The sequence below is a fragment of the Juglans regia genome, chromosome 2 (genome assembly GCF_001411555.2).
Source record: "Juglans regia cultivar Chandler chromosome 2, Walnut 2.0, whole genome shotgun sequence".
Taxonomy (NCBI): Eukaryota; Viridiplantae; Streptophyta; class Magnoliopsida; order Fagales; family Juglandaceae; genus Juglans; species Juglans regia.
In genome coordinates, this window is record NC_049902.1 from 3054246 (window position 1) to 3074470 (window position 20225).

At 38.1% G+C, this 20225-nt stretch overlaps 1 protein-coding gene across 1 annotated transcript in view; it reads left to right on the forward strand.

Annotated features, from left to right (window-relative positions):
* LOC108991465 (serine/threonine-protein kinase ATM) overlaps nucleotides 1-20225 on the forward strand; it is a 113570-nt gene that overhangs the window by 70313 nt on the left and 23032 nt on the right. Inside the window, exons 52-69 of the mRNA XM_018965714.2 lie at nucleotides 5058-5124; nucleotides 5247-5321; nucleotides 5754-5876; nucleotides 6424-6588; nucleotides 6659-6757; nucleotides 7731-7882; nucleotides 7980-8181; nucleotides 8273-8320; nucleotides 8435-8518; nucleotides 12620-12703; nucleotides 12972-13052; nucleotides 13148-13237; nucleotides 13318-13380; nucleotides 13635-13775; nucleotides 13878-13934; nucleotides 14081-14140; nucleotides 14974-15068; nucleotides 15194-15302. Coding sequence (XP_018821259.2) covers nucleotides 5058-5124; nucleotides 5247-5321; nucleotides 5754-5876; nucleotides 6424-6588; nucleotides 6659-6757; nucleotides 7731-7882; nucleotides 7980-8181; nucleotides 8273-8320; nucleotides 8435-8518; nucleotides 12620-12703; nucleotides 12972-13052; nucleotides 13148-13237; nucleotides 13318-13380; nucleotides 13635-13775; nucleotides 13878-13934; nucleotides 14081-14140; nucleotides 14974-15068; nucleotides 15194-15302 — 1795 coding nt within the window. The remainder of the gene's footprint in view (nucleotides 1-5057; nucleotides 5125-5246; nucleotides 5322-5753; nucleotides 5877-6423; nucleotides 6589-6658; nucleotides 6758-7730; nucleotides 7883-7979; nucleotides 8182-8272; nucleotides 8321-8434; nucleotides 8519-12619; nucleotides 12704-12971; nucleotides 13053-13147; nucleotides 13238-13317; nucleotides 13381-13634; nucleotides 13776-13877; nucleotides 13935-14080; nucleotides 14141-14973; nucleotides 15069-15193; nucleotides 15303-20225) is intronic.

The following is a 20225-nucleotide window of genomic DNA, read 5'->3' on the forward strand; positions in this document are numbered from 1 at the left end:
TCAGTATCGGAGCCAGTGATCACAATGTCATCAACATATACGAGAAGCAATACGATTCTTGCAGAAGTCTTGCGAAGAAAAAGAGAGGAATCAAACTGACTCTGAGTAAAGTGAAAAGCAAGCAGGTTAGAGCGAAATTTGTCAAACCATGTACGCGGAGCCTGTTTCAGTCCATACAAGGATCGGCGTAGCCGACAAACTTCTGAGGAAGGTGTGGCAAACATGCCGGGAGGTGGAGACATATAGATTTATTCCTTCAAATCTCCATGTAGAAAAGCATTCTTTACATCCATCTGACGAAGAAACCACCCTTGCGAGGCAGCAAGTGCCAAGATAGTCCGCACAGTAGTCATTTTTGCAACAGGTGCAAATGTTTCTTCATAATCAATACCATACTCCTGTCGGTTCCCAAGAACCACGAGACGGGCCTTATATCTGTCCAGTGAGCCATCAGCTCGAAACTTGACTGAGTATACCCATTTACAACCAATAGGTTTGACATCAGAAGGACAAATTATAAGGTCCCAAGTGTGATTGTCTTGAAGAGCTTGGATTTCCTCTTGCATGGCCTGCTGCCAACACGCTTGGGTGGATGCCTGAGTATAAGAGTGAGGAACAGAAATAGTGTCTAGAGTGGCAGTAAGCGAGGTGTGAGGAAAACCATACCTATCTGGTGGATGTGTAACCCGAGTGGACTGTCGAGGTATAGGAATTGTAGAATCAGGTGACGGATCAGTGTCTGGAAGGGGCGTTGAAGAAGGGGTAAGACGTCGATGATACACCATACCTGGTTGAAATCGCTTAATACAAGGAGACACATCATCAAAAGCGGGAAGAAGAGTAATAGGAGGATTAGAAATAACCTGAGACTGAAAGAAATATTGATTTTCGAAGAAAATCACATTCCGTGAGATTCGGGATTTATTTGCATGAGCATCATAACAAATAAATCCTTTCTGAGTGGGACTATATCCCATAAAGGCACACATGACAGATTGTGCAGCAAGCTTGTGACGCTCAATAGGTGGCAGATGAACAAAACAAACACACCCAAAGGTATGAAAGGATTGATACTCAGGAGATATGCCAAATAATCGAAAATATGGAGAATCATAATCTAAAGTAGGAGTAGGCAAACGATTGATCAAATAGACAGCAGTAGATAAAGCTTCTACCCAAAACTTAGAAGGTACAGAAGAATCAATCAATAAAGTAAGGACGACATCTAAGAGATGACGATTTTTACGCTCAGCGACTCCATTATGTTGAGGAGTATATGGACAAGAACGCTGAGAAATGATCCCCTTTTGCTAAAGAAAATTTTGAAAAGAATGAGACATGTACTCCCCCCCTGAGTCGGAGCGTAAAGTTTTGATACAAGTACTGAACTGTGTCTCAACAAGCGCAACAAATTTTTGAAAGACAGAAAACACGTCAGCTTTAGAACGGAGAAAATATATCCAGGTGAATCGACTATAATCATCTATAAACGTCACAAAATAACGATACTGACCATGAGAAATAATAGGACTCACACCCCAAACGTCAGTATGCACAATCTCAAAACAGTTAGACGCACGACTACCATGTGCAGGAAAAGGTAAAGTTTTACTTTTACCAAGACGACAAGTAGCACAATCCAAAGATACAAGAGAAGAAGAAAATGAATCTTTATTGCCCAAAAAACCATGTTTCATAAGATGAGTCAAGACAACAGAATTAGGATGTCCTAATTTCTTATGCCAAACTTCATTAGTATTGGCAGTAGTCGTACAAGCAAGAGAAACAACATTAGGAATAGAAAACTGTAAGGGAAATAAACGTCCTACTTTAGGCCCCTTCGCGATCACCGTCCCCGACACCTGATCCTGCACAAGACAACCACCACGAGAAAAGTGAACATCACAATTATTATCTACCAATTGTCCAACAGAAATCAAATTGGTAGACAATCCAGGAGAGACAAAAACATCGCGAAATGAAGAGCCCAAATTACCAACAACAGTAATAGGAAGAGTACTGCCATCAGCAATTTGAATATTTTGCATGCCTCTATACTTGCGAACACCATGGAGACCCGTCATATTACCAGTCATATGATTAGAAGCACCCGAATCAACAATCCAAGAAGTTGAGTTAGTACCCGTACCTTGCAGGCCTAAGGCCGTAAAAGCAGACACAATCATCTGTTGGACCATTGCTGGTGTGAGAACAGATGAATCAGAGCTTACAGTAGGTGGCGCAGAAGATGAAGAAGAAGACTGTACAGCCGCCTGAAAAGCTTGAGATTGGCGATTCTGAGGCCGTACTCGACAATCTTTGATGAGATGACCCTCTTTCTTGCAGTAGTTGCAAACTTTCTTAGGACAGTTGCGAGCGATATGACCAAATTCCTTGCAACTGAAACATTGCAACTTGTTCTTTCCTCTTCCTTGTGCTGCATAAGCTACATTCATAGTCTCAGAAAAGACCTTCTCAGAAGTCATACCCATCTGAGTGGATAATCGTTGTTCTTCCCGCAACAAATCTCCCAAACAAATATCCAAAGAAGGAACCGGATTACGGTTCAACAAACCAGCTCGAACGGTCTCAAATTCGGGTCGAAGCTTCATTAAAAACTGATCGCGTTGACTCTCAGCATGAACTGCTTGAAGAGCCGCGAGTGCCGTAGTGGGAACCTTAGCATGAACAATGGCAGAATACTCGCACCAAAGGTTAATAAAACCAGAATAAAATTGTGCGATAGGTAAATTGCCTTGACTATAAGTACTAATTTCCAATTCTAATTGGAACTTCCGAGCACTATGATCTTGATGGTAAATACGGTGAAGATAATCCCACATAGCTTGAGCCGTAGTAAAACAACGAAGATTGGTCACAAGGTGAGACTCAATCGTCCCTAATAACCAAGAAATTACCTTGGCATCCTTGACCTCCCATTGAGCAAATTCTTTTTCATTAGTGAGAACTTCAGTAGAATTATCAATATGATTTGATAATTCTTTTCCTTTTAAAAACATCTTAAACTGAAATTCCCACGTAGGAAAATTCTTTCCAGTAAAGCGAACAATAGTATTTTCAATAGACATGATGAAAAGCACTCAGAGAAATATGCTTAAGTAGTCAATCAAATAAGTGGTAAGATTAGAATCACAATAAACCAAACTCGAAGTCACGGTAACAAGGAGGAGCCCAAACTAAAATGCCCAGACTAAAAATAAAGGACCCAGAGGCACAAGAATAATAGGCACTGCACGAAACAAGGGCCCAAAATCAGTTGTTGGAGAGAAATACCTTACGGACGAAGGAGAAATACTTCAACACCTGCCCAGAAATTTTCGGAAACCAGCAGAGAGAGACCCGACCAGAAAATTACCCAACTCCCAGAGAGAGCCGACTGCAACACAGTCACCCAGAAAATTTCGGACCGCCACACAGAACCTGCCGACAGTCTCAAAGCCACCCACAGATGCTGTCAACCACCACAGAAAGTGCCGACTGGCGCAGAAGCAGCACTCCGACCACCTCACAGCCACCCACAGATGCTGTCAACCACCACAGAAAGTGCCGACTGGCACAGAAGCAGCACTCGTAACTCCCAGCGAACGTCGACAGCCACAAAGAGGCACAGCCACCACGAAGGACAGAGTCCAACAGCCACCAAAAACTCAAACCACAAGGTTTGACTCCACAGAAGTCGCCGAGACCCACTAAGAGCAAGAAAGAACTTGCTGAATCAGAGAATAAAACATTCTCCGAAGAATAGCGAAAGAAAATCGCACCCTGTGATTAAGACCAACGCTACGGAAATCAAAGTGGCTCTGATACCATGTCAATATTGGTCTGAATACCTCTTTCTACTGTTTTCCTTCATTTATATAGAAAAGGGTTACAACCGAGCATTGAAGCCTGCGCTTAATTGCGGCTGGTTTTACTATACACGTTAGCTGCTATTTACACGTTAAGACTATTTACGGTACACAAAGAGTCTATTTACTGTACACGTTATCTATTTATCTGATATACTATCTAGATATAGAAAGCATAAAAGTATCTCTATAGAAAGCATAAAAGTATCTCTATAACAATGACAACAACGTCGTTCATACACAAAACCAGGTTTAAACCTTTCCACAATCATTGGAGAATCAAAGAAGCTTGGTATAAGAGATAAAGATGAAGATGGCAACTCAACATGAGATGGAAAGAAATATTGATTTTCAAAGAAAACCACATTCCTAGAAACCCTTATACGGCGGGCATGGGGATCATAACAAACATAACCTTTTTGAGGTATAGCATAACCAAGAAAAACACACTTAACAGATTGAGCAGTAAGTTTATGTCGTTCATGAGAAGGGAGATGCACAAAATAAACACAATCAAATGTCCGAAGATCAGAATATGAAGGAGAATGGCTAAACAACTTAAAGAAAGGAGAAACATGATGTAATGTAGGAGAGGGTAAGCGATTGATCAAATGAACCGAAGCAGAAAGCGATTCACACCAAAAACGAGGAAGAACAGATAATTCAAGTAAAATGTGTTCAGCCACCTCTCATTATCAACGTAATCACCAATCTATACAAGGAAAGTAGATAATATGCTATACACGGGAAAATCTAAATTATTCCTAATATTCAGCATCTATACATGGTAAATATATTCTGTACAGCTAATATTAACGGAGAGCTACATTCCTAAATTGTATATTTATTCCTAAATTGTATATGTTAACAGTCCCTATATCCTTGTGGTTAGTGGAGAAACCAAGTTTTTCTTTTAATATATTTCAAACGTTGACAATTGAATTGAACAATGCTGCAACAAGGCATACTGTATACTACATTGTTTTTAGATTTTAAGCATAGCATAAAAATATTAAGTCGCTCATGCTGAGATCACATGTGGTCAGCGTCCTTAGATATGGGATGCCATATAGATGCATGCATATGCTGATAGTTATTCAATGCATGTAATGGGTTAGCAAGAAAGCAGCATATTTCCTGCAAATTGCAGCTTATGCAATCTTTTTGTTTGTACTTTTGGAAAATTAGTTGCTTGAGGGCATTGCAGGAGGGAGATTTTGATGAATTCCATACAAAACTGAAAGATGCAAAGCAGGTAATGTTTATCAGCTTTTGAGTTCGTAAACTGGCTGCTGGACCTTATCTAAAATACTTGTGCTGAGTTCGTAAACTGGCTGCTGGACTTTATCTAAAATGCTTGTGCTTCATTTACTTTAGGAGCTTGTGCTGTCTGTTTCCCGTGCGAGTGAAGAGAGCACCGAATATATCTACTCAACAATAGTCAAGCTCCAGGTATTACAATGCTTTAACATCTAGGCCAATGGCCAGTCTTGTTTTAATTATGAAGCATACATTTTTTTTATCGGTAGTTGATTTTAGTCCAAAGCATTTCTGGTTTTTCACAACATTGCTATTCTTCTCTTGAGATAATTGGAATTTATTTAAGTCAACGTTGGTATATAACTCGTTCAGAAAGCCTAGCATTCATGTTTGAAATTCAAAAGCCTAAATCACTTGGATAGGTGTTTGATTCTTAATCTTGTTCCTCTTTGTATACTTCCTGTGTACTAGGGCTATACCTGTTCTTGGTAATAAAATCTCTTATTAATTAAAAATAAATAAAAAATCTTAATCTTGTCAGCCACTCATGATGAGCAGAATCTTTTTTCCCTTTTATATGGTGCCTGTTTGAATGTTCTTATCTGTCAATATCCCCCTGTGCAGATTTTTTATCATCTTGGCATAGCTTGGGATTTACGTTGGACAACATCTCCATATGAGAGAATAAAATACTACGCAGAGAAGAAGAAAGTATTTTCTGAACCTGTAATTCCAACCTCAGAGCTGGTATTTTCTTATTAATCTCTCTTTTATGGATCATAATAATCAAACATATTCATTTCTTTGGATTCTATAGAACACTTGAATCTTTTTTTTGTTTCTAGATATATTTCATTCGGCAATTCCTTTTTATAGATCTCTTATTTCTTACCCTAAAATGCACTGACTAGAATTGTTTTTTCAACTCCACTTAAATCTGATATTAATTGTTTTGAAATATACTTTCTCAGTCCATTCTTGGTGAGTGGTAATATGTCAGTTGGGTCTGTTTTCTTATGAACAAGATTTGAGCCTTGTCTGTTCAAATAATGCCAACAAGAGGGGCACTCCTAGGTCCTTATGAAAAACTTTTGTCACCATATTCTGTGAAGAACTGTCATCTTTATTTCTTTTTAACCTGCTTGTCATGGAGATAAGAAGCTGTGATTATCAAGGCCTGTTGTGATAAAATCTTTTCACATTTTCTGTAAGCACTCAAATTATTTGTATAAGAAAGATCAAGTGGGGAAAAAATATTCTGATCTTCTGATGGAAGTTTTTGAATGTTAACTAGTTGTCGTGGTTGAATACGAATTGGGACTCCATTTTAGAAAGAACACAGCTACATATGAATCTGTTGGAACCATTTATAGCATTCAGGCGAGTTCTGCTTCAAATCTTAAGCTGTAAAGACAGTACGATGAAGCATCTTTTGCAGTCTGCATCCACTCTTCGTAAGGTATCATCAGCATTTTAATATATGCAAACCATGAAGTGATCCATTTTCTGATAGCTTGTTTGTTTTATAGGGCTGTAGGTTTTCTCAGGCAGCTGCGGCTTTGCATGAGTTTAAGTTCCTCTGTGTTGAAACTGGAGAGCAATACTCAACTTTGTATTGGATTGGAAGGGTAGACAGCTTGTTAAACCTTTCCTTATTTGAGAAACTTTGCAACTTTGTGTGAATTGTATACTGTCAAGAGCTACTGTTATATTTGTTATTGACAGTGCATGATCATTGCTGGATGGTTGTTATTAAGCTTTAATCTAGACTTTCCAACAGGTCTTTTATATTTCATTTTTATTTTGCCAATGTTTAATTAAAACATTAGTTTTGATGAAGTTCAAATCCAGTTGAGCAGTTTTTAGGTCAGTTTATTAGGGTTTTGGCAGGTGGGGTTGTGTATTGAGGGGTTACTTCCCCAAGGGTGTGTCTGAAGGGCCTTATCTTGGTGAGGTTCCATGTAATTAAAAAAAAAGTTCTAAGATCAGTTGATCATAGTCTTAGACACGTATATGGTAGGTCCAGGTCTACAAGTGATGGCTAGTGTGTTCCCACTTCATCTTCTCAAGGGATGATTTATCTTGATCTTTTATACGAAGATGAATCAGCTCTGGATCTCTGGATGTTGGAGACGTACTCATAATTAAGCCTTTTTTGTGCTTCTATAACGAACCTCACTTGCCTAATGCTTCATCTTCCAATTCGTATACAGCAGCTTGTATAGTATGCTTCTGACACAATTGAAAATCAATATCTTATCTTTCCTGCTGGTCATATTCTGTAAATTTTTTAAAATGCCATTGCAACTGTGAACATCATAATTTTCTCCCTTTAAACTCTCGCTAACCTTTGTGCAAAGAATCTTTTGACTGGTCCCTTTTTGCCTTAGTGGAAACAAAATGATTTACCTATGAATTATCCTAAATTGGAATAGGGAGTTAAATAACTCCTAAAATATTTTTTTATAGAACCTCATTTATCAATTTAAATACATGGATTTCGCACCTCAAATTGTGAGCATTTGTTTTGCTGTCTACTACTGAGACATTTCTCAGAAATAGTAGGCACCTGCATTCCTCTAATTATTTATATAATGGCAGCTTGAAGAAGCAAAGCTTTTGCGTGCCCAAGGTCAGGATGAGATGGCCATCAGCCTTGCAAAATATATCATACAGAACTACCAGTCAGCTGAAGAAGCTGCAGATGTATATCGCTTGGTTGGAAAGTGGCTGGCAGAAACTCGATCTAGCAAGTTAGGAGTTTTGTTTCGGATACCATCTCTATGTTTCTGAAACACTAATTAATTGGTTTTCTTGATTTTTTTTATAATGACTTCGGTGAAAATGCAGCTCAAGAACTATTTTAGAGAAGTATTTGAAACCTGCTGTGTCACTTGCTGAAGATCAGAAGACTACAAATAAAAAGTCCATGGAAAGACGAAGCCTAGCTCATTTTCACCTCGCACATTATGCAGATGCTCTATTTAGGACTTATGAGGAAAGGCTTAACTCTAACGAGTGGCAAGCGGCAATGCGTTTAAGAAAACACAAGGTACAAAACTGAGAGAGTGATCAGCTTTATATGCAGAAATTGAAGTCTGTTATCCTTTTTTTGTGTTCTCATGGGTAAGTTGATTATGCAGACAATAGAGTTGGAAGCACTTATTAGACGTTTAAACAGTTCATCAAGGGTAAATTCTAACTCCCAATAGATGTTTATTCCTGTGCAGTTGGTGCTATAGTGGTGTTTATTGCCTATTAAGTTGCTTTATCTTCGTAATGTATTTTGACATGCAATATTTTAGGGGGAGAAGATTGATTACTCATATAAAATACAAGATCTGCAAAAGCAACTTACAATGGACAAGGAAGAGGCTGAAAAATTGCAGGTATTAATTTTATTCCTTCATTCCCTCAAAGTGTTGTACAAGAATGCATCTTTGTCGCATATTTCCTGCACAGGCCTTTGGTGACCTGAAAAGTCAGAATTTTGCATATGAATCTGCCAACTTGTTTCTGTATTACTACATGTATTTATTTTTGAAATCTGCAAATCATTCTTGAAAATTCATATTTATTTTTTACTACATGTATACCTGTTCAAATTGACATGAGTATAATAAGCCTATAATCTCTAGAGAAGCGCACCAAAGTAAGAAATCAACTCCGTGTCTGGAAAGTTGATGTTGTATGTTTACAAGAGACAAAATTGGAACTCATCTCCCTTAGCATCATACAGAGTTTGTTGAATTGTTGTCAAGTGGGGTGGTTGTATTTGCCTTCTAAAGGGGCTTCGGGAGGCATCTTGGTAATGTGGGATAAAAGGGTGGTGGAAAAGACAGATGAGTGTGTGGGGAAATATTTGGTGGCCATTTCTTTCAAGAATGTGGAAGAAAGTTATCAATGGTCCTTTGCCGGTGTCTATGGTCCTAATTCTAATATCACGAGAAGAGGCTTGTGAGATGAATTGGCTGGTTTTTGTAACTTATGGAGCCTTCCTTGGTGTATTGGGGGTGATCTTAATGTCACCCACTTCCCAAGTGAGCGATAGGAGGTCCTAGCTCTAGTTCAGCAATTGCGGATTTTTCTGAATTTATTTATGATCTTCTTGACATTCCTCTAGTTAGTGGCACTTTTACGTGGTCCAGTAATAGAGAGAGCATTCAGCTTGGTCCAGAATTGATAGATTCCTCATTTCCTCCGATTGGGAAGCACATTTTCTAGATCTAATCTAGAAATGGCTTCCAAGGTTGTGCTCGGATCACATCCCATTCTCAATGATTGTGGAGGCATCCAGGGAGGTAAAAGATATTTTAAGTTTGAGAACATGTGGCTGAAATCAGAAGGTGTCATTGAGAGAGTTAGACAATGGTGGTCAACCCATCTCATACAAGGAAATCCTAGTTACGTGCTGGCTTGTAAGCTAAAGGCTTGGACCTAAAGAAGTGGAATGAGCAGATTTTTGGGAATGTGGAACACCGAAAAAAATCCATCTTTGACGAATTACAGGGTTTGGAGGATGTGGAGAAGGAGAGGGGTCTTTCAGAAGAAGAAAAGGCTCACAAAAAGCTTGTGACCTTGGATATTGAAAGGCTGGCTTTAATGGAAGAGATTTCCTTGAGACAAAAATTGAGGGCTTTATGGTTAAAAGAAGGGGAAAAATGCACCAAGTTCTTCTTCCATCGCATTGTTGATTCACATATAAGGCACAATGTAATTGAGTCATTATTAGTAGATTGGAGGATTACATTGAATCCGTCTGAGATAATGGATCACATCACCAACATCTATGCACTACTACTGGAGCAGTTTTCTTGGAGACCGAGTTTGGATGGCCTTGTTTTTGAGTTTCTTGACCATCAAGAAGCAAGTTGGCTAGAGAGGCCATTCGAGGAGGTGGAGATTTGCAAGGTGGTGAAGTATGGCAGGCAATAAAGCTCTGGATCCGGATGGGTTTACTATGGCTTTCTTTCAGGCATGCTGGGAAGTAGTTAAAGATGACATCATGAGCTTCTTCCATGAGTTTCATGAAAGAGGTAATTTGAAAAAGGCCTTGATGATATACTTTCATTGCTCTCATTCCAACGAAGTCAGGGGTGGTGAAAATTAAGGATTTTCATCCTATCAGCTTGGCAAGCGGGATGTACAAAATCCTTATGAAGGTATTGGCTAATAGATTGAGTACGGTATTGGATAAGATTATTTCCAAGCCCCAAAATGCCTTCGTACGTGGGCAACAAATTCTTGACTCGATTCTCATTGTCAATGACTGTTTGGATAGTTGAATCAAGTCGGGTGAACCAAAGTTACTATGCAAACTCAACAAGGAGAAGGCATATGATTGAGTTAACTGGAACTTTTTTGTTACACATGCTCGAGAGGTGTGGCGTTGAAGCGAGATGGTGCTCTTGGATTAAATTTTGTATCTCCATCGTTCTCCATATTAGTGAATGGTACTCCAACGGGCTTCTTTGGAAGTTCGAGGGGTTTGAGGCAATGTAATCCCCTATCTTCATTACTTTTTGTTTTCATAATGGAAGCTTTTAGTAAAATAATTGCATGTCTCGTGGAAGGTGGATTTTTACCTGGATTTGTAGTAGGGGAAGAAAGAACGGGCACTCTTTGTGGATGATGCTCTTGTCTTCTATGGTGCTAGCCATAATCATTACTTTGCTTTGAAGCAGCATCAGGCTTGAAAGTGAATCTCGCCAAGTCAAAATTAGTTCTAGTTGGAAATGTTCCAGGTGTTTTGAGCTTGGCCAGTATTTAGGGGTGCAAAGTCTCCACCTTGCCAATGAAGTATCTCAGTCTTCCTATGGGTGCTTCCTCTAAGTTGAAGTCTATTTGGGATGGGGTGTTAGAAAAATGGAGCATAAACTAGCTATTTGGAAGAGGATATATTTGTCCAAAAGTTACACTTATAAAAAGTACTCTATTTGTTTCACTTGGTGAATTGGGCTATGTTGTTTGTACTCCAATACACGAAGGCGAGTTAGGTATTCTGAACTTTTTGGTTTTCAATTAGGCCTTATTGGGCAAGTGGTTGTAGAGATACCAAGAAGTCATAGACCTAAAATATGGTGGATTATGGGGAGGATGGTGCTCGAATAAGGTGAGTGGATCACATTGGGCTAGGCTTTGGAAATACATAAGAAGAGGTTGGACAAACTTCCATCGATGCACACACTTTGCTGTTGGGGATGGTTCCATAATTAAATTTTGGAATAATTTATGGTGTAGAGATTGAATCATAAAGGAAGCTTACCCATCAATATGCGGCATTGCACGAAGGCAGGAGGCTTCAGTAGCAGAGCTCATGGATCTATCTAGTGGCTCTCTTCAATGGAATATTATTTTCCTTAGAGATGCCCAATACTGGAAAATTGACACATTTACAGATTTCTTCAATCTTGTGTATAATTGTAGAGTGAATGGAGAAGCTGATTAGATTTTGTGGTCACTGTCCAAGAAGGGGAGATTTACTGTACAGTCATTATAATTCCCTTCCGACACCCTTCTACAATTCCATTCCCATGGAAGAACATATGGAAGACTAAGGCCTGATTTGGATATCAAGATACTCTCATCTCATCCCATATCATCTCAATATCCAAACACTACAAACATAAACACTTTTCAATTCCAAGTTTTCAACTTTTTCATCTAATCATTACAACTTCCCCAAACTTCCGTACAAAATACGAAAAAATTTCAACTTTTCCAAATCTCAAAACAAAAATTATATTAAAAAATTATATTATAACAATATTTTAACTTTATAATTTTTTTATTCAACTTTTTCTCTCCTTTCCCAAAATCCCATAAAAATCTTAACTCAAACTATTTTACTACTATTCACATCTCATCTCATCTCATCTCACTATCCAAATCAGGCCTCAGGCCCCCTTAAAAGCTTCTTTTTTTTGTGTGGACGACTTCATTAGAGAATATTCTCACCTTAGATAATCTAAGGAAACACCAAATCATTGTATTGGATTGGTGTTATATATTTAAGAAAATTGGGGAGTCTATGGATCATCTATTATTGCATTGTGATGTAGCCATAAGCTTGTGGAATGATATCTTTGCTAGAGTGGGGCTCAATTGGGTGATGCCACGAAGGATCGTTAATTTTCTGGCCTGCTGGCAAGGCACTTGAGGTAACTCTCAAATGGCAGCCATGTGGAAGATGATTCCGATCTGATTATGGTAGTACATATGGATGGAGTGGAATGGTTGGAGTTTTGAGGATCTTGAACGGACAATGGATGAGATTACAACATTTTTCTTAATATTTTATTCCATTGGTTGATTGTAATAGACTTTAATGGCATGAAAGTACGTGATTTCCTTGTATCTTTAGACACTCATGCATGGGTATTGCCCTGTATATGTCCCATGTACTTGCCTATGCCTATTTTAATGAAATTCTTATTTATTGATAAAAAAAAAATATGACCCCACTTTGTTGGTTCCCGTTAACCTTACAGGATGACAGAGACAATTTTCTCAGCCTGTCATTGGAGGGATATGAGCGATGCTTGGTTATAGGGGACAAATATGATGTGAGAGTGGTATGAACCTATTTATTCAGGTCTTCTATTTGAATTAAATTGAAATATGTTCTGCACTATATAGGTGGAGAATTGAGGTTAAGAAGCTTGGTAGTCTGATACATGAAAATATTATAACACTAGATCTCAATTACTTTACATTTGAATTGAATTGAACCTATTGAGAATGCCAGTGAGAAATTGTTTCCTATTTAATTAATTTAATGGGTATATTGTTTCTTTCAAGTGAATTTAACTTCCTTTGAGGACCTAACATATGTGGTTTCAGGTATTTCGACTAGTTTCCTTGTGGTTCAGTCTTTCTTCTAGACAGAATGTTGTAAATAGCATGCTTAGAACAATTGATGAGGTACACTGTAAAGGCAGCTTTAATTAAAAAGGGTTTTGTTCTTCAGATAATTTCTCTTCTGGGTTGTTTGATGCATTATTTAAATATATTTGTAGGTTCAATCTTACAAATTTATACCTCTAGTGTATCAAATTGCATCAAGAATGGGTAGCTCAAAGGACCATTCAGGGCCTTGTAATTTTCAGGTTTGACACTGAGGTGATGTTTTTATTTTTATTTTTGAAATTGGGGTTCATTATTTTCCATGGATTGTCGGGCTATGCAGTTTGCTTTGGTTTCTCTGGTGAAGAAAATGGCAATTGACCATCCATACCATGCAATCTTTCAGGTATACAAGTTCTACTTCTTTTACTGCTCTGAAGCATACGGCATGGGATACAGTTTTCTTTCCAGTGTTATTTGTCTTTTGATTAATTCTGTGTGGCAACTGATAGGTTAAATGAGTAGCCAGAACCTTCATCTCACGGATCATATTTTATCATATGCAACCATGCATGTTTGACTGGATGTATTGCTAATGTGGCCTTTTCCACCCTCCTTTTTTCTTTTAGTTGTCTTACAATCATTTTTTGTTGACACTAGCTTCTAGCTCTTGCCAATGGTGACCGTATCAAGGACAAACAGCATAGCCGGAACTCATTTGTTGTTGATTTGGATAAAAAAAATGCAGCAGAGAAACTATTACAAGAGTTATTAGCATATCATGGAACTATTATACGACAAGTAATTTCCATCATTCTGACTTCTATAAATGCATCTCGAAAAGGTTCCATTCTTAAGTAAAGTCTCATATTAAACAATTGAGGTTTTTCTCTGTATGTATAGATGAAACAAATGGTGGAGATCTATATTAAACTTGCAGAACTAGAAACGAGGAGAGAGGTTAGTCAAATCTATTCAATGTTCTTAATTTGTTTTCCAAATTTTTATTCTTAGTTATGGTCGTTAAAAACTCAATATTGTGGTTCCTAGCATAAAAGCTGAATCTCTAATTTGTTGACACCTACCTAACTAGCTCATGTCAACAGGACACCAATAAAAGGATGGCACTACCAAGAGAAATACGTGGTCTTCAACCGCTGGAACTTGTAAGTACATAGATGCAATCTGTATTTTGTGAATTTTAGGTTTTGTATAGATATGATGATGGGTTACTAACATGACACCATATAAATGATAAGAGAGAGTGGAACTTGCAAGTACTTTGACGTCCTCTGTATTTGGGACTAGGTTTTGTTTCTCTCTAACAGTGCTATGTTTACAATCTTAATATCTTTTTGTCCGATATCTATGCCCTTTTTTCCTCATCAAGTAAACGCGATACAAGTGCATAGAAGACATTATGCAAACCCTTAATCCACCTATTCCCCCGGCCACAAGTTCATGCAGGCAAGCTTACTCTGAGGATGACACATACATCCCTTGGACTACTTTTTGAATTCATCATAAATCCCCATGCATATTATGTTTCTTAGCAATAGCATCATTACATGATTGCCAGATGACTGCTATGAAATGCAAGACCAGTTTTTATATGTTGCGACACTTCTGTTAAACAACAAAGAACTTCACGCAGAGCTTGACTCAGCTGAACCCCTACTTTTTCAGTAATCAGTCCGCGCTGCCCCCCAAAAAAGATAAAAAAAAAGATATAAAAGGATTCTTTCCATTTTTGAATCTTTCACCATTTGCGGGTGATTCATGTTATATTACTCAAAATAGAAAATGTTAATATTAGGCGCCCTATGAAATTATGCTAATATGCCCTAGTTTGTATGTCGATTTTTGCATCTCTCATGACTAATGTTTGATGACATAATATATGTTTTCGTTGACATTGCCTTACTCTTTTTTTTTTTCCCTTTATCTCGCCATTATGGTACTAAAATTTTAGCGTTATGCATTTATGTTGACTCTTCAGGTACCCGTAGTGACGGCTACCTTCCCAGTTGACCGTAGCTGTCAGTATCGTGAAGGCTCTTTTCCATACTTCAAAGGTTTAGCAGATTCTGTTATGTATGTATTAGACCATATAAGTCAATTTAATATCAGTTAACTATTGTTTTCTTTTTTCTTTTCTTACTACAATAATGGTACCTGTTGTGATGCTAATATCTAATTGATATTGGTGAGACATGCAGGGTAATGAATGGCATTAATGCTCCAAAAGTGGTTGAATGCCTTGGTTCTGATGGTCACAAATATCGACAGCTGGCAAAATCTGGAAATGATGATCTACGACAAGATGCTGTATGAATCAAAATCTCTCTCTCTCTCTCTCTCTCTTTAGACACACACACATGGATGTATGTATATGTATGCGTGTCTACACACACTCACACGTGGATGTCTGCATATGTATTTGTGTGCATGTACGTACACGTGTATGTTCATGCGGACACATGTATGCACATGCACACAGCACTGTCTTTTCTATCTTAGCATCTAAGCATTAAATTTTGAGAAAAGATGCAAAAGTTCAAAATCAGTCTAATCGGAAAGCATAAGGTTCCAAGCGACCATGCTTGGCAGCATGTGGTTCCATATTTGCAGTTCCAAGAGTGTTTATAGAATTATGGAGTGACCATCTGCATGGAACCATGTAAATAAATCGGAATCATGGGGGGTTGCTCATTTGTGTCAAGCACTTACCATGTTCTTCTTCCTTGCTAAATATTTTGAATTTTGGGAACCAATTGTGTATGATTATTCCTGTTTTGGAAAGTTTGTTATGTAGTTTTTGTAGTGAAGAAAGTCTAGGGAGAATATCAACTTGCCAATAAATTTTTCAACTTTGATCTCTATATAATAGAATGTTGACGAGGAGGATTAATCATCTTTTTCCTCTCCTTCATGCTTCATCATTCTTGTGCAAACCGTTTTTTACATGGTATCAGAGCAAGCTATTAGGATATATATTTTTCTCTTTTCCAAAACCCTCAATTTTTTAGCCTCCTTTTCTTTTTGCTCCTTTGTTCTGGTTGTGCAACTAGGCTCAGGTGGCAGGACTAAGCTTAAAACCTATGCTTGTAAACGAAGGTGATGACATAATGATTGTTGGGAAATCATTGCTGGTGTGCTTTTTTGATGTGGTGGGCAACAGAACTTGTTCATGAATACTGTGTTGATTCTTCTTCGCCTAAGAAATTGTTTGCCTCAGGCATGTTCAGTGCTACATGTTCTTCGCCTAGGAAAGTTGTATTGGGTTGTGTTTGGATAATAATTAGGTAATGATTAAAAGAAAAAGTTGAATATTTGAAATTGAAAAGTGTTTTGTATTTGAGTGATGTTTGGGAAGGAAATTATGAGAAGTTTTGAGAATACCTCATTATTAAAACGAGGCCTTAGGGCCCGTTTATAGACTTAGAATATCTCAGTATATCTGTGAATAGTAGTGAAATAGTTTGAGTTAAGATATTTTATTGGGTTTTGTGAAAGAAGAGAAAAAAAATTGAATGAAAATATTATAAAGTTAGAAAATTGTTTGAATTTAATTTTCGAATATTATTTTTGTTTCGAAATTTGAAAATGTAGTATTTTTCTTTTTGTATTTTTTGGGAGTTTGGGAAAGTTGTAATGATTATATGAAAAAATTGAAGATTTGAAATTGAAAGTGTTTTATGTTTGAGTTATATTTGGAAAGGAAATATCTATACTTGAAAACAATTATGTTGCCAAATAGACCCTCACTCTCAAAGAATATAATTCAAAAGTTTTGGGTGTGTGAAAAGTGGAATATCTATTTGCCACTCCTTAATGTTTCATCTATGCCAAATGACTAGATTTTGAAGTTATTCGCTTTCTAGTTGGCTTGCTGGATGAAATATGAGCACATTTGTGCATAGATTGTTGGCAGCTTTGAACTTCTATCACTTATTTGAAGTAATTCCAGACTTGAACGGGCTACATTGATCGATAGGAGGCCTTCATTGAGTTAAGACCAGGGTGGGGTCAATCAATATGAGCACCCCAAATTGTTACTCTTGTTTATGGTCCTAGAAAAAGTTGCAGGCCAGGAATCACACAACTTAGTCTTGATATAGACCTATTCTATGCCCTTCAAAATTCTGTTTTATCTTTCATGCATTGTCTACCAGCACAGTTTCACAAACTTTCAGTGCTCTTTAAGGTTTTACCTGTCTTTGTATATAGTTCAAGATCTTAAAGCAATGAGGATGGTTAGTATGGGGTATGAAATCAGTGGTCTGTCCTATCTGTACATGGTAGCTCCTCCTTGGGCACTCAAGTCTTTGCTATCACCTTTCCAATGATATTGTCATTTTGTCATCCTTCTCTTTCTGTATTGAACCTTAAGTTATGAGTCTTTGTCATACGTGTCATCTTTAGATTGTGAGGTGTGCCAACCGAAAAGGCATTGTTATGTGTCGTTCGTATTAGTGGATTATATTTATTTGAATTAATTCCTATGTTATCTATGTATTTCGGGTATGGATGTATTTGTACAGCTGTATAGGATTTATATGATTTGTAAGTTGAATATTTAGATGAAGTAGATAAGTATGGGAAACATATCTTATCCAAGATTTGAATCCCTGTAGGATGGGAAGTCAGATTTCAAATGGCTGATTTGGTGTAATCTATTTTTGACTACTTAATGAATGAGAAGGAATAGGAGGAGGTATTTAGTCAAAGAAAGAAATTTGTTATGGTATCAAGAGCAGGTTCATAATTTTTTTCTGTTTCTACGATTTTTTTTTTCCTTTCTTGGGGGCTTCTTTGTGGGTTCTTCATTCTCGGCGCTGGCTGAGTTCGTGTTTGGCCTTCTGTGTGCTTCTCAGTGCCTTCATTGTTTGTTCTTGGCCTCTCGTGTGACTATCGGCATTGTCTGAGTTGAAGACTGGGGTTCCTTGTGACTTTCGGCAACCTCTTGAGTGTTTCTTGTGCATTATCGACGCTGTCTGCATCAATTTTTGGCGTCTATTTCGAAAAAAAAATTCGTCTGTAGAGGTGATTATTGGCACTCTGTTTCAGAGAGTGTATTGTCGATTTCTGAGGTTGTCGGCACATTCTATGAGTGATTTTTGGGCTGCGATACGTTGTATTGCGTGTGGGTGATAATTTCTCAGACTATCGGCGTTATCTGGAGCAGTTTGGTGCTTCTCGGCAAGGTTTGTTGTGGCTAGGGTTTCTTGTCTATCATGTCTTCTGAAATTAGAGATTCTCTTATGGTTCGATTCAATGGAAAGAATTATGATGCGTGGTCTTTTCAGTTTCAACTTGTCAAGATTGATTTGAATACCTCTTTCTATTGTTTTCCTTCATTTATATAGAAAAAGGGTTACAACTGAGCATTGATTCCAGCGCTTAATTGCTGCTGGTTTTACTATACACGTTAGCTGCTATTTACACGTTAAGTCTATTTACTGTACACGAAGAGTCTATTTACTATACACGTTATCTATTTATCTGCTATACTATCTAGATATAGAAAGCATAAAAGTATCTCTGTAACATCCCCCCTCAAATTGATGCTGGTGGATCAAGAAGCATTAATTTGTCAACCAAGAACTGATGCCGATTCTGAGAAAGAGCTTTAGTGAATATGTCTGCAGTTTGACGTTCAGTGGAAATGTGAGGGAGTGTAATCACATGTTTGTCAAAGGATTCACATATAGAATGGGAATCGACTTCGATATGTTTCGTACGCTCATGGAAAACAGGATTAGCAGCGATCTGAATGGCACTGGTATTATCAGCATGAAGAGGAGTGGGATGTAGCTGAGGAAAACCAAGTTCACCCAATAACCCACAAAGCCATGCGATCTCAGAGCATGCGGAAGATATAGCACGATACTCAGACTTAGTAGAGGACTTGGAAACTCTGTCTTGCTTCTTACTCTTCCAAGAAATGAGTGCATTGCCTAAGAACATGCACCAACCAGTAACAGAGCGACGAGTATATGCACATCCGGCCCAATCAGCATTATTATATCCCACCAACTGTAAGGAAGATTCTTTAGGAAAGAACAACCTGCGTGTAGAGGTGCCTTTCAGATATCGGATAATGCAACGGACAACAGCTAAATGAAGATGTCGGGGAGCCTGCATAAATTGACTAACTTGTTGTACAGCAAAAGTAATGTCAGGACGAGTAATCGTCAATTAGTTCAAACTCCCAACAAGCTGCCGATACAAGGATGGATCTGATAGAAGCTCCCCTTCTTCCTGAAGAAGCTTAAGATTAACTCCAAGGGAGTAAAAACAGAGTTACCCAATTGGAGACCACCCAATGAAATAACATCCTGCGTGTATTTGTGCTAGTGTAACAACATACCAGTTGGAGTAAGTTGTACCTCAAGGCCAAGAAAATACTGTAGGGGACCAAGATCTTTCATGTGAAAAGAGGCCTTGAGATGTTGTTGTAATTGCTTAATTAACTCAGTATCGGAGCCAGTGATCACAATGTCATCAACATATACAAGAAGCAATACATCTGACGGAGAGACCACCCTTGTGAGGCAGCAAGTGCCAAGATAGTCCGCACAGTAGTCATTTTGGCAACAGGTGCAAATGTTTCTTCATAATCAATACCATTCTCCTGTCGGTTCCCAAGAACCACGAGACGGGCCTTATATTTGTCCAATGAGCCATCAGCTCAAAACTTGACTGAGTATACCCATTTACAACCAATAGGTTTGACATCAGAGAGACAAATTATAAGGTCCCAAGTGTGATTGTCTTGAGCTTGGATTTCCTCTTGCATGGCCTGCTGCCAACACGCTTGGGTGGATGCCTGAGTGTAAGAGTGAGGAACATAAATAGTGTCTAGAGTGGTAGTAAGCGAGGTGAGGAAAACTATACCTATCTGGTGGATGTGTAACCCGAGTGGATTGCTGAGGTATAGGAATCGTAGAATCAGGTGACGAATTAGTGTCTGGAAGGGGCATTGAAGAAGGGGTAAGACGTCGATGATACATCATACCTGGTTGAAATTGCTTAATAGAAGAAGACACATCATCAAAAGCGGGAAGAAGAGTAATAGGAGGATCAGAAATAACCTGAGACTGAAAGAAATATTGATTTTTGAAGAAAATCACATTCCGTGAGATTCGGGATTTATTTGCATGAGCATCATAACAAATAAATCCTTTCTGAGTAGGACTATAGCCCATAAAGGCACACGTGACAGACTATGCAGCAAGCTTGTGATGC